The 13,390-nt window shown below is 36.6% G+C and overlaps 3 protein-coding genes across 6 annotated transcripts in view; all 3 read left to right on the top strand.

Annotated features, from left to right (window-relative positions):
* The first annotated feature begins 790 nt into the window (after positions 1 to 790).
* Positions 791 to 3,245, top strand: LOC107593625 (nuclear transport factor 2-like). 4 transcript variants are annotated; one of them, XM_016283427.1, is made up of 5 exons: positions 791 to 895; positions 1,077 to 1,240; positions 1,409 to 1,480; positions 1,561 to 1,659; positions 2,826 to 3,245. In XM_016283427.1, exons 2-5 carry the CDS (start codon positions 1,142 to 1,144, stop codon positions 2,940 to 2,942), a joined length of 387 nt encoding a protein of 128 aa, XP_016138913.1. In that variant the 5' UTR covers positions 791 to 895; positions 1,077 to 1,141; the 3' UTR covers positions 2,943 to 3,245. The 4 variants fall into 4 exon arrangements, with proteins under 4 accessions (XP_016138913.1, XP_016138912.1, XP_016138911.1 ...); XM_016283426.1 differs by having other exon boundaries at positions 1,064 to 1,240; XM_016283425.1 differs by having other exon boundaries at positions 888 to 939; positions 1,064 to 1,240.
* Positions 3,246 to 5,895: 2,650 nt separating this feature from the next.
* LOC107593603 (ADNP homeobox protein 2-like) lies at positions 5,896 to 9,822 on the top strand. The gene is made up of 3 exons (XM_016283385.1): positions 5,896 to 6,113; positions 6,247 to 6,339; positions 6,460 to 9,822. The coding sequence occupies exons 1-3, from the start codon at positions 6,006 to 6,008 to the stop codon at positions 9,100 to 9,102; spliced, it is 2,844 nt and encodes a 947-aa protein (XP_016138871.1). The 5' UTR covers positions 5,896 to 6,005; the 3' UTR covers positions 9,103 to 9,822.
* Positions 9,823 to 11,056: 1,234 nt separating this feature from the next.
* The window catches only part of LOC107593624 (thioredoxin-like protein 4A), a 4,502-nt gene continuing 2,168 nt past the window's right edge, over positions 11,057 to 13,390 (top strand). The window contains exons 1-3 of the mRNA XM_016283423.1: positions 11,057 to 11,157; positions 11,386 to 11,562; positions 11,741 to 11,844. Of these exons, the coding sequence (XP_016138909.1) occupies positions 11,410 to 11,562; positions 11,741 to 11,844 (257 nt within the window). The 5' untranslated portion in view covers positions 11,057 to 11,157; positions 11,386 to 11,409. The remainder of the gene's footprint in view (positions 11,158 to 11,385; positions 11,563 to 11,740; positions 11,845 to 13,390) is intronic.

Here is a 13,390-nt window from a genome sequence, read left to right as displayed (position 1 = left end):
AAATACAAGTATAGAGATATGTTTATATACAAATATAGAGATAATAAAGCTTTCAAAGAATGAACGGATAGACATTGGATTGAAAGTATGTGTACATAGGTGAACTACTGACATGAATGGATATGTACAATAATGAATAGAACATTTAGTAATAATGACCCACGCCCTGTTTTTGCTTGTATATTCATACAAAATGCGCCAATATTGTTTGAGGTCGAAAAAATGTTACATTTTATGTTTAAATCCATTTCCTTTTTTATGTCTATAATATTTTTGATGAAGCGAATTTAAACGTTTTTCTGTTTTTAATTATTATTATTATACTTTTTTTTGTTTGCATAACTTAATTTATACCTTAACAAACTGTAAAGTGTTGTACTGAATTAAAAAAAGTTTTTCTTGTCTAGTGTTTATATTCACATGCATATAATTGTTGTTATATTTTTTTAATTAAAAAAAAAAGTTTTTTTTTTATTGCAAACAATTCAGAGTTGACATTAATGAATAACAACTTTGCATACATTACACATACTGTATCAACAATACATCTAATGTCATCTGAACATAGAGAAGAGAAGAAAAAAAATCGATAATGACTGTTAAAAGAGAAAGATGCATTTAATTAAACATCTTTTTTATGAACATAAAAGGCAGGAACAGAACAAATAAAGAAAAGATGATTTAAAAAAAAAAAAAACCCATCAAAGATATTTGTTGTTATAGCAAGCATCGGTTGTGCACTCGTTTCGTATGACCAAAAAATGAATCCAATTTCCCCAACATCTGAACTGATCTGATTCACCTACTCTCCTAACAGCTGATCTGAGATCTGCCGGTCACGCTTTCATCGCTGCTTCTTGTTCCGGCCAATAAGGCGCGAAGTTACACAGCCCAGGTAGCGTTGCCATCACATTGAGGGGGTCGTTTTTAAGTTTGAAAGTAATATCTACATCAAGAATATTTTAAACACGATATTGTTTAAAAAGACTATTTGATCAGACTATATGGTATATTTAATACGCTATATGATATACTTTCGTTTAACTTTGTGATCAATTTCCAGCGTTTGTTTGCAGAATCGGCTACACGTGGGAATTTGTCTGTTCTAAGTTACGCAGGATCTTTAATACGGCGAAAAACAATGGCAGAAAAACCGATGTGGGAGCAAATCGGCAGTGGATTCGTGCAACACTATTATCAGCAGTTTGATACAGACCGCGTGAAGCTCTCCGAACTGTATGTGAGTGAATTATTGCGAGTAAAATGACTGACAGCGAACGCGGGATGAGTTTAGGTTCCGAACCCGTATTATTTTGTTTTAATCGATCCTTATTGTGTTTCAGCTGTAGTTTTAGTACTCCATTCTAAGCCTGTATATCAATTATGATATCCCACTTTTCTCCTTTAGACCGATGCTTCCTGTTTGACATGGGAAGGAGAGGGATTTCAAGGGAAGAGTGCAATCATGACCAAACTAAGTGTAAGTTAACTTCTTTTACAGCTGTCATTACTGTCGTACTGTCTTCCTGATTATGTCTAACAGAATGTGCCTGTTTGCAGAGCCTTCCCTTTCAGTCCATTCAGCACATCATCACCGCTCAGGACCATCATCCCACTCCAGACAGCTGTGTCATGAGTATGGTCATGGGCCAGCTCAAAGTAAGACTGCATTTATTAAAACAGATCTGGTTCATCAGACAGCTGTCAAAATTTAGATTGAAATAGTAGATTTCTGGATTTTTGTTCAATGACAATGATAGCCTTGTCTAAATACCCACACTTGCGGTCTTTGCACTTGACCACTTGACTACTTATATGATGTATTTGCTGTATTTGGGCCAAGTGTTCAAGTGAGCATGAAGACCACAAGTGTGTGTCGAACTTTTCATTACCACTGAATAACACGTTTCAACATTAGTGTTGTAAAAATGCAAGTGTTTACATAGCTTTATTTTCATTTGAAATACTTTGCATTTTAAAATCCACTTCTAAATGTCTGTTCAGTGGCTCTATAACATGACAATTTTAATTTGTGGTGCTTCTAATTAAGTGATAAAAAGCAGTTGCAAATGTTGTACAAAATAAATATCACCACTACTCCTCTTTGCACCAATAAAACGTAAAAACAGTGTTTTCTACCAAATTTAAAGCACACTAAATCCACTAAGCCTCGAATACCGCTCCGGAGCGGTATTCGAGATAGTGTGGATTTAGTGTGCTTTAATGCGCTCTGGCGTTTTTAAGACCTGGGACAGTCTTGTGCACTTACTTCCTGTCGCGCGCACGCGCTCTCAAATGGCCAAGACCGCAAGTGTGGGTATTTGGACAAGGGGGATATCTGTGCTGTTATATGTCTTAAAGGAATAATTCACCCAAAAATTAAAATCTGCTCTAAATGTACTCACCCTCAGGACATCCCAAATGTACATGAGTTTGTTTCTTCATCGGAACAGATTTGGAGAAATTTAGCATTACGTCACTTGCTCACCAATGGATCATCTGCAGTGAATGGGTGCCGTCAGAATGAGAGTCCAAACGGCTGATAAAAACATAACAATAATCCACATGACTCACAATGAAGTTAAAACGCCTCAAAGACATGAATTGATTGACAAAAGGATTATTGTGGTGTTTTTATCAGCTGATCCAAGCCATGTAATGCTAAATTTCTCCAGATCTGTTCTGATGAATATACAAACTCATCTACATCATGAATGGCCAAGAGTGAGTAAATTTTCAGCAAATTGTAATGATTGCGTGAGATATTCCTTTTAATCTGACTGTAAAAAAACAAACATTAATATTGTTTTTGTATAATTTTACAGGCTGATCAAGACCAAGTTATGGGCTTTCAGCAAGTCTTCTTGCTGAAGAATGTAGATAACAAATGGGTCTGCACCAATGACATGTTCCGATTAGCTCTTCATAACTTTGGAGCATAGTATGTAGTATTTACAGTCCATGCAACTTTTGTATCTGGAGTATGGCTTCACATTTCACATTCCGAACAGTTTTCGTCCTATTTTGCCAAGGATCTTGAAGGTTCATGATCATCTCCAGAAAAGAAAAAGACATGTTAGAAACAAGTGATTATAATAATCATAATTTGTATGTTGTGGCATGCACTGTTTGAAAACAACTTCAGTTTGATAATAAATCTCCTGTTAGTACAATCCATCTTTGAATGCCTATGCATCATTGTTTTAGTAAAATGTCTTTGTTCCTGATTTATGATGATCTAAATACCGGTAATAAAAAAACTGATTTTACATTAGTGAAACAATCAAGACCATGCTAAAAGTATGAATACTATTGAGAAAATGGCATCAGGGAAAGAAAAACGTTGGTGTCAGTTTATACAGGTCCTGACTGTATTTGCCTCAGAGGGTCATTAAAGTTCATATGAAAACATTTGTAAACCAAATAGTTCTGGTACTGGGTGCCGATTGGTCAATAAAGTATAGTCAAATGAAGTGGTTTATTGTCATTTCTGTGTTGTCTGCCACAGGAAGAAACAAAATACAGTATCTGTGCAAACATTTTACATACAGGTTCAAGACTAACAATTTCAAATACAAGTACGTAAAAGATAAATACACCACAAAGTGTCTTTTCACTTATTTGCTGTGTATATCACTGCACAGCACCCATAGAGGGCGTTTGTATTTTGAGTTAAGTGGACAGTTTGCGACATTAAGTTCAATTGTTGGCCGAATGTTGTTTTGCAATATAAATAGCAGGACAGAATTCACCAAACTGTATTTCGATACGCAGCAAAATACGAAACTTCTTCACATGCTTGTATTCTCACTCTGATTCATTTTAATAGAAGTAAATGAAGCACGAGTTTAATGTGACTATGCCATTTTAGTTATGAACTTTATCTTGTAGTGGTAGGATGACACTTGAATTTGCTTAATATTTGAATGAACATTCAAGTATAATATAGGTACTTATTTTTTGAACAACATTAGTTAATCTTCTAAAACATTAAGAATGAAAATTATTTGACGTATAACAAAGTTGCACAACTTCGGTGTGATCAGGAAGTAGAACGAAGCCTATTAGCCGAAAGCTGCGAAGAGGGTACTTTATGGCACTAAGTGAGCGTTATTTAGAATCGCGCGTTCTTGGATGGAATCAGTTGTTTTGCGATTTGAAAAGATTCCTGTCGAATTCATGCAGATGTGGGGCGCTCGGTACATCACATTTGACCAGTTAAGAGTTACGTGAGACTATTGTTTCGAACAGTTCGTGTGCTTTGGCGGGAGTGGATATGTTTGGTCAGCGGTCGCAGTCGATGCTTGCGAAAAATACATAATTACAGCTTGAATTAGATATGCATTTAGGCGCTCACAGGGTATGATAATGTAAACTTGTGCTGTCAGAAAGTGTTGTATTTGACCGATGCAGGGCTAAGACGTGACATTTTCTGTCATTGCAATACGTACATTTAGCGTGTGTATGTGTATATGTATGTATATATATATATATATATATATATATATATATCATATGTATTTCCAACATTCGTGAGTTGTAGATAATACACGAGGTAGCAGTCCTCCATGTGAGTGAATGTTGTATAATTTGCTGCAGTACTGAATTCAACAGATTTTGGTGTTATAATCACTGCACGTTCAACATGCAAAAATGGGCACCTATGACCCATCATGAATATTATAACCTTTCACAATAAAATAATAACATTTTGTAGGACTATCAAAGTTATTTTGCACTTCTTTTCATGTCAAGTTCTCCCCCAAATTCACATTAATGCCAAAATCAAATTTTCGTTATCTGAATGATTGAGTAATGGAGATGTGAAGACCATCCAGGGTCAGATATTTATCGGGTCAAAAATGACACGCTTCCCTTGATCATTTTAAGGAAACCGATAACATTCATTTAAATCATTTTAATATATCACACACACACACGTGAGAGGGAGAACTTGTGTAACTATTATAGAAATATGTCATTAAAAATGATAATGGTTTTGAAATGTGCCAGACATTTTCATGAAATTCAAATTTATATTAAACTGCTCTTGAATTACAAATTCTGAACCTTGGTGTTTTTTCGTGATGCCACAACATATGCTGATATACTATAACATTTACTAATATACAAATAATTTTTGTTACTTTTTGTCGCATAGAAATAGACATTGTTAAAATTCTGGAATCCTTTTAAAGGAATGTGTAAATGTATATAAATGAATGCAGTCACAAACAATATGTAATATGTGTCTCTTGAGTTGTAATATGTTTGTCTTGAGTTTATATAAAGAAATATTCCCATTTCTTGGACTTTTGTTTTAGTTACTTTCTAAGGGTTTATGCAAGTGTTTATATCTAATTTTGATTGATTTAATTAAGGTTTAACAGGCAGCATTTTAGGCTTTTGATTTGTTTATTCAAACCTGAATTGAATGACCAGACTGTTATTTTGCAAGGAATGTATTTGGATTCATTGCTCGGACACTGTAGTCAGTATCCGGTATATCAATGTTGGTTTCCATGGTAATGATGTGGGTGTCAACATGATGCCCAAAGAGTTTCTACAAAAACTGAGAGTGGCAAGCTGCAAAGATTTGGAATTTAGTATGGGCGCTAGGGACATGTCTCTACCAATATCCAGAGGCTACATAATTGTCTAGCAAAAATGAGTCCAGGTTGAAATGCTTGTCCAAAAAAAATGAATGGTTCAGAATGGTTTTGTACGTGATAGATTTTTTGGTGTTTGTTTTCTGTTCAGTCTGTAAAAACGACAGTGATGCAAGTCAGCGATGCCAGACAATTAAAAAAAAATTCTGCATGTATAATGTGATTTGTTAAGAGGTGCTGTGTGACATACACCTAAAATGCCATTGAGTATTTATTGTAGTCTTGAATAATTATGCTGTATAACTTCAAGACTCTTCAATAAATGAAAATAAAAATCACAAAATAATGACATAATTCAAATGGAAACCAAAGTGATTCTCTTTCAGGTGTAGGACCATGTACCAGTTTCCAGTCAGAGGGTTGGAGAAGATCCGCAGAACAAGGCGAAAAGTGAAAAACATTCTTGGAGAATTTGGACTTGAAGAATGTCTTGGTTTGGGCCAGGTATGTTTGTTTTACAATGTACAATTAAAAATAAAAGAAACTACAACTGAAATCCCATGCCCATGTGTATTAAAATAGCTTTTTACTTAATGTCTTTACATTTGAAATGTTATTTCTCTTTTTCGTTGATCAGGAGCTCCAGGAATTTTACCCCGGGGACAATGTTTTTGATGCCACAGACTGGTGCAGTTTATCTGATGGATTTGACGGCCGGTGGAAAAAGAAGGTGAACTTAAAATGTCACTTTAGTAAATTAGCTTAGCTTTACTGAGCAAAAATTGTTTAAATAATTAGCATCTCTGAATATTGAATGGCAAATGGCTGAAATTCTGTTTTCCATCCTCAGTGGGAATATCGGACACGAGGATTGTGCTGCACCTTATGCGAGTTCTCTGCAAGATCCTGGCATGCCTACAAAACCCACATTCAGCGCTACCATGATGAAGAAGAGCGTTTGTGCAAGCTTTCAGCATGTACTTCTTGCCCATTTATAGCCCCCCCCAGAGTGGTCTCCAGGCACCTCAAATTGTTCCATGTTGAGGACACAAAGTTAGAAACTCCGACTGTCTCACAGCTGCCTCCAAGGGCTGTAAATGGCACCACGTTTCAGTGCCGAAGATGCCATATACAAGATACTCTTTTGTATAGTGTGAAAAAGCATGTTCTTCTTTATCACTACACTTCCACTTTGAATAAATACGCCGGGCAGAGATCGGAACGGGAACTTGTGGCCTTAGGAGACAGTTCTCAGAAATTCTACTGCAAAAAGTGTTATGTATCAGCTGAGACATCCGAACACTTGCTGTATCATCTTCTAACCTCAGAAAAGCACAAGGAACTGGATGTTCATATCAGAGCTCTAATTTTTGAAACAGAAAGTAAGAAACAGTACCCTGCTCTAGCAATGAAAACTCAAAGCACTCCTGCTGTCTTGATGATGAAAGATCAGCCAGCGGTGACCGCTACACTGGCCACTGGTGGAGTTACAGGACCAGGAAATGGTGGTTCTGCAGTCATTGCTGCCCCTGGAACCAGCCAGGTGTTTCTCCCAACTCAAGCTTCTGCTCTGGTTCAGCTTGCAAGCGCTGAGGCGAAGGGTTTACTGAGGCCTGGAGTCCCACTGTCTTTTCAGAACACCCAAATGACCAGACCTGCCATGCCTCTTGCTCCTAGCGGCATTCCTCCCAATCAGGTGTCTGTCAGAGTAGGCCTACCTAGCCAGTCACCACTGCAACCAGTTTCCCGCCAAATTGTCCTACCGCCAGGTGTTTGCCTTAATGTACCTGCTGTTAGGCCACCGGCACCTCAGTCCCTCACTGCTAATCCAAGAATGCCCCTAAATCAACCCGCTTCTGGAGGCACCATGATAACCTCTCAATCCCTTCTGAGCCATTTGATCCCCACTGGCAACAAAGTCGACGGCTTGCCCACCTACACTCTTGCACCTTTGCAGGTCCTATCGGTCCAAGGAAATAACTCCCAAGGAGTCAGCAAATCCCCCTTGCCTGCATCCCAGAACAACCCACTTGTACAGCAAAACAAACAAAACAGCTCTTTGCCGGCCCCCAAGCAAACCAAGAAGTGGATCACGTGTCCTATTTGTAATGAGCTCTTCCCGTCTGATATCTATGAGTCCCATCCAGAGGTTCACAAAGAGGCAGCTCAAATGCCCAAGATTGGTCTAGCTGCTCGTGCTCCATTTTTGAAAAAGATGCCAGACAAGACGGTGAAATGCCTGACATGTAAGATCTTGATTTCAGAAAAGGGAGTCTTTGAACACCTGCTTCATGGCATGAACTGCTTGTTCTGTTCGGGGCTCTTCTACTCCATCAAGCAGCTTGTCGACCATATCCAGATGGAACATAATGTGAACCGAAAGAGCAACTGTGACTTCATGAGGCGTGAATACCGACTCTATACTGATGATTCGGGGAATCTGCTTTTCCCTTACTTCGACATCAGGACCACGGCTCCTAAACTAATTATGGGTGAAAAGGAGCTCAATCTTGCATTGGTCACAAGCTCCCTCGATCTGATCTTTGTGAAGATGTTGCCCAACAATCCTCTGGCTATTAGCAAGCTGTCCACACCATGCAACATGCCCACACCCAAGCCTGACAGCACAGAATGCCCCTTCTGCTCAGAGAAGCTTCTGAACAAGGAATGCTATCAAATGCACCTCAAAGAAAAGCATTTCATTGTGCCCACTCTGCATGCTATACTTAAAACCCCATCGTACAGATGCCTTTACTGTGGTGGTGTGTACACTGGGAAAACCACTACCAAGGCCATCATTGTCCACTTGGCTAAATGTCGCAGTGCACCGAAGAGTCTCAAGGATAGTGATAAACTGAATTTAGGATTAGCTGTTACTCCTAGAGCAAACCGAGCAGTTGTATCATACCCAGCTCATCCAAAACAAATCACTGGTCCAACCCCGACTGCAGTTCAAGCTTCTGTTCCTGCCATGCAGCTACCAGAAACTGAAGCAGAGGTGCAGAGCAAGCTGCGCCTTGAAATAGCCTTCAGAGAAGCTATGGAGGCGAATAGGAGAGAGCGGGAGGAACGGTTGGCAAGGAAGAGAAAACTTGAGCGAGATAGGTTGGCTGGTCTGACCGTCCCCTCACCTGAAGCAGTAGTCGATCCTTCCGTACAATTAGCGTTGGATCCTACCGGAATGGAGTTGAGCACTTTTGAAGACCGTCGTGAGTTTGTCAATAAGTACTTTAATACACAGCCTTACCCGCTCAAGAAGGAGATTATTGCCCTGAGTAGCCGCTTGCTGCTTAACAAAACTGACATTGCTTGCCAGGTTAGCTCAAAGCGTACCAGATGTCTGAAGAACATACAGAAAACTAAGGCTGTGGTACTTTTAGGCTTCAATATGACAGAGCTGATGAAATTGAAGCATAATCTCCTCATCCCAGAGATTGAGCCGGAGAAGTTGATCACCGTGACAGACACCGAGATGGAGGACCTCCAAGAGTAGCTTCACATTAGTAATAAAGACAAGGAGGAGTTGAAAGCAAATTGTACTGAGAGCCTAAACTGTTACGTGTTCCTTGAAACAATGCAAAATATGTTCCATTCTCACCGAAACTAGTGTTAAACTGTTAACCAAGAAGAACTCGAGAGATTGAAACAAGCGAAAATGTGTTTGATTTTAGGCTGCTGTTCATAAACTTGTGTGAATACTTTTTTGTTTCATATTAACCGTTTTAAAGTATACATCCATTACTTTTCACTGAGGCATCACTTCATGCAAGGTCCATGTAAAAATAGATGTTTGTAGTCCATTTATAGCTCTAGGGTTGAAAACGTTTGTGAGATTATACTTTTCATATTTGCCAAATGTCATAAACTATTTTTTGTGACATTCTTTATATATTTGTTGGAATGTAAGACTTTCTGAGGTTACCCGTTTCCATTTTGTTTTAGACCATGTATCTTTCCGTTCAATCAGTTACATTTCTATTTTGCTTGCCTTATACTTTTATAAATATGGTATATTCAAACTATTGTTTTGATCAGATTTTTGGCCAAAAATGTTTTCTCTTATAATATGAAGTAATGCTGCGTACCCAAGTGACATCCTCTCAACTGATACTTGTTGATAAGAGTGGAGCTTTGCAGATGAGTTTGATTTGGATGCAGTTAATTTCAATTGTATTATGATTGTAAGCATCAGGATATCTTGTAAATTCTTGAGTTCCTATTTTATTCCTGTTCATTATAAATAAAATAGATAAAATAAAACTGTTCAGTATAGTAAACAATAACATCTAAGCTTACAAAATAAAAGCTGTGTAAATAAATTAAAGCATATATACATACAAGTGCACTTCTTTCAATTGTATGTTCATGTGTTGTAATGGCCCTTGTCAAACCTCAAGCTTAATTGTCATCAGAGAACAAAATGTGTCAGTTAACCAGTATGTAGTTTAGTTAAACTAGTATTTATTTACAGTACACAAATGGGGAAAATAAATATACCTTCATGGTTGTGAGCATAAATCTAATTTGAAGAACTAAAATGTTCTCAATATTTACTTGCTGATACATTCTTCATGCTGCCAGTTAAATTTTAAGAGTATTCTGTCGTAAGATATATGACTAAAAAACGCTCTATGGATATGTTTTGACTAGTAAATATATTGATTGTTAACGTTTACATGTCCGTAGACATTTTTTAATTTTTATTTTTTGGATTTATCAACATATACACTTTCCTTCATACATTAATACACCTACATTGAACCTAAAATGTTGAAGATAAAAGTCCATGGACAAAATTTCTTTAAAGTTTTTCCATTTTTAAGTACCTTTTTGCTTTCTCAGCTTAATGTTAAGTGGTCTTAAATTAATGTAAGATGTAAATGTTTAAATGGTACATGAATTTTTAAAAGTATAAACATTATAACATAAAATGAGTTCACGATGGCTGAATACATGGTGATTATAAAACAAATAGCAAAGTATTTAACATATTTTGCCATAACAATTGATGTGCATATTTGTTTGTGATTAAGGGCAAATAAGTGAAGTTGACGCATCTTAAGTCTAATTCCTCAATGACTCTGAATACATTATAATATTATAATAATAATAAAAATTCTCTATTGTAGACTTCAGAGTGTTCATCATAGGGAAAAGAGAATCGGAAAACTGCACAGTGGTCTGCCAGAAACAGTTGTTCAAAATATAACAGAGAAAGAATTCAACTTATAGAATCATTCAGACATTGTCATTTAATTGGAATTTAATGACCTGTCAGTAATAAGTATATTTTATAAAGCACAGAAAGAGACAAGGGTTTATAAGGGAAACAGGATTGTTCAACAGAATATAGGCCAGTATCAAAAGTTTTTTTTAATTCCCAGTCAACGCTTCACACTCCTGTACAGTAGGTGGCGGTATGCACATAAAAGCTGTTTGCAATCCGCCATTAACCAAGAGAAGAAGAAGACGACGGCGAAGAAGACTTCAGATCTAATAAACGGACAATACACTTAATCTAAAGGACAAGGTTATTTTAAATTGTGAGGTAAGTTTTTCTCCTTTTTCATTGCTCTAATATTTCCCTGAAGAAAACTTCTGTTGGGGTGAGCTATTATTTTCTAGAATTCCGAGCTAATTGCTAATGAGAAACCAACGTGTGAAATGTAAACAATTAGTATCGCATCCTATTTTATAACGTTTGAACAGTTTAGTTAAACAATGCGTGCGGTTCTCAAGCAAATGAATTTGACGACAACCTCGTGTGTCTTTTTAGAAGTGTGTTTGGATATCCCTCAAAATGTCGTACATGCTCCCTCATCTTCACAATGGCTGGCAAGTGGACCAGGCTATTTTATCAGAGGAAGACCGTGTGATTGTTATACGATTTGGCCACGATTGGGACCCTACGTGTATGAAAATGGATGAAGTGTTGTACAGCATCGCCGAAAAGGTATTACAGCGTCCTAATATTCAACCACCGGACTGAACGTGAACACGTAGATCAGCTATTATGTGGTGTATGATTATGTTTAGCTGATCTTTCATTACACCAATGCTTTGGGAATAATTATGTATATTAGTGTTAGTCTATCAATGTTTTATATGTCTAATATCACGTGTTTCCTCAGGTGAAGAATTTTGCAGTCATTTATCTTGTGGATATCACAGAAGTGCCAGATTTCAACAAGATGTACGAGTTGTATGATCCCTGCACAGTCATGTTCTTTTTCAGGTAAGTCTTCAGGTAGTATAATGACTACAGCAGGTCAATTTATCCATTGTATTCAGCAGTTCAACATATGATCATTTCTTTAAAGGGTACTCAACCCAAAAATGTATAATCCATGTATTTAAATGTTATTGCTTTAGTTTTATTTTTATATATATATATATACACACACACACTCTTGATATACTAATTTGTTGCAAATTACCATAGAAAATATCTTTAGCACTTAAATTTTTCTGTAGGTAGGAAGTCCTTGTCTTGTAGCTTTGCGACTATCATGCATAAATTAAAAGGTTTTTTGGCTTATAACAATGTGTTAATTTGATAGACATAATACTGCATGTAACTTTGCACAGACAAAGTTAGTAAGTGATTGTATCATGTTAGTCTTGTGGAAAGTCTTTTGAAATGGTGCCTCACTTTTTATTAGGGATGAGCGGATCGATCCTTAAGTATCGATACTTGCGATACTGATGTTGTATCGAAAGGATTGATCCTCACATAAAAATATCGATTTTAAAGTGCTTTTTTTAACCATTAATTTTATTTACTAAAATAAATTTGGTGCATAAAATAAGCTTCTAAGTGGAAAAATAGACTATATTAGCGAATAATTGTGTTGGATAGAACCGTTTCTCCTGCTCATCGGAACACAGGCAAATGCTGAAAGACAGAACCAATCAATTACTTGTTTCGATACTGATGTTGTATCGAAAGGATCGATCCTCACATAAAAATATTGATTCTAAAGTGCATTTTTTAAACATTAATTTTATTTACTTATCAAGAAATTCGGTGCATAAAAAAAGCTTCTAAGTGGAAAAATAGACTATATTAGCGAATAATTGTGTTGGATAGAACCGTTTCTCCTGCTCATCGGAACACAGGCAAATGCTGAAAGACAGAACCAATCAATTACAGACAGTGTTCGCTGCTGACGCATGGCTCACAGTGCTTGTTCAAATAGGGCTGTGTTTCCCACAAGCATCAGAAGCATAAGTAGTTCTTAAGAAACCATTGCCACATTATTATTACTATATATACAGTGGGGCAAAAAAGTATTTAGTCAGCCACCAATTGTGCAAGTTCTCCCACTTAAAAAGATGAGAGAGGCCTGTAATTTTCATCATAGGTATACCTCAACTATGAGAGACAAAATGAGGAAAAAAATCCAGAAAATCACATTGTAGGATTTTTAAAGAATTTATTGGTAAATTCCTCGGTAGGCTGATTAAATAATTTTTTTTTATCCACCAATGTATATATATATATATATATATATATATATATATATATAATAATTATATATATATGAAAAAGTGCATCACGGTTTCCACACATATGAAGCAGCAATAATAAATGATTCTTGAGCAGTAAATACAGGTGCATCTCAAATTAGAATGTCATAGAAAAGTTTTTTTTCAGTAATTCAACTCAAATTGTGAAACTCGTGTATTAAACTACTTCAGTCTGAGTGCACTGAATTTATTTAAGTCTTTGCTTCTTTTAATTGTGATGATTTTGGCTCACATTTAACAAAAACCCACCA

The sequence above is a fragment of the Sinocyclocheilus grahami genome, unplaced genomic scaffold, assembly GCF_001515645.1.
Source record: "Sinocyclocheilus grahami isolate Dianchi unplaced genomic scaffold, SAMN03320097.WGS_v1.1 scaffold174.1, whole genome shotgun sequence".
Taxonomy (NCBI): domain Eukaryota; kingdom Metazoa; phylum Chordata; class Actinopteri; order Cypriniformes; family Cyprinidae; genus Sinocyclocheilus; species Sinocyclocheilus grahami.
Note: the sequence above shows the minus strand (reverse complement) of the source record. Positions and strands in the feature narration are given on the sequence as shown.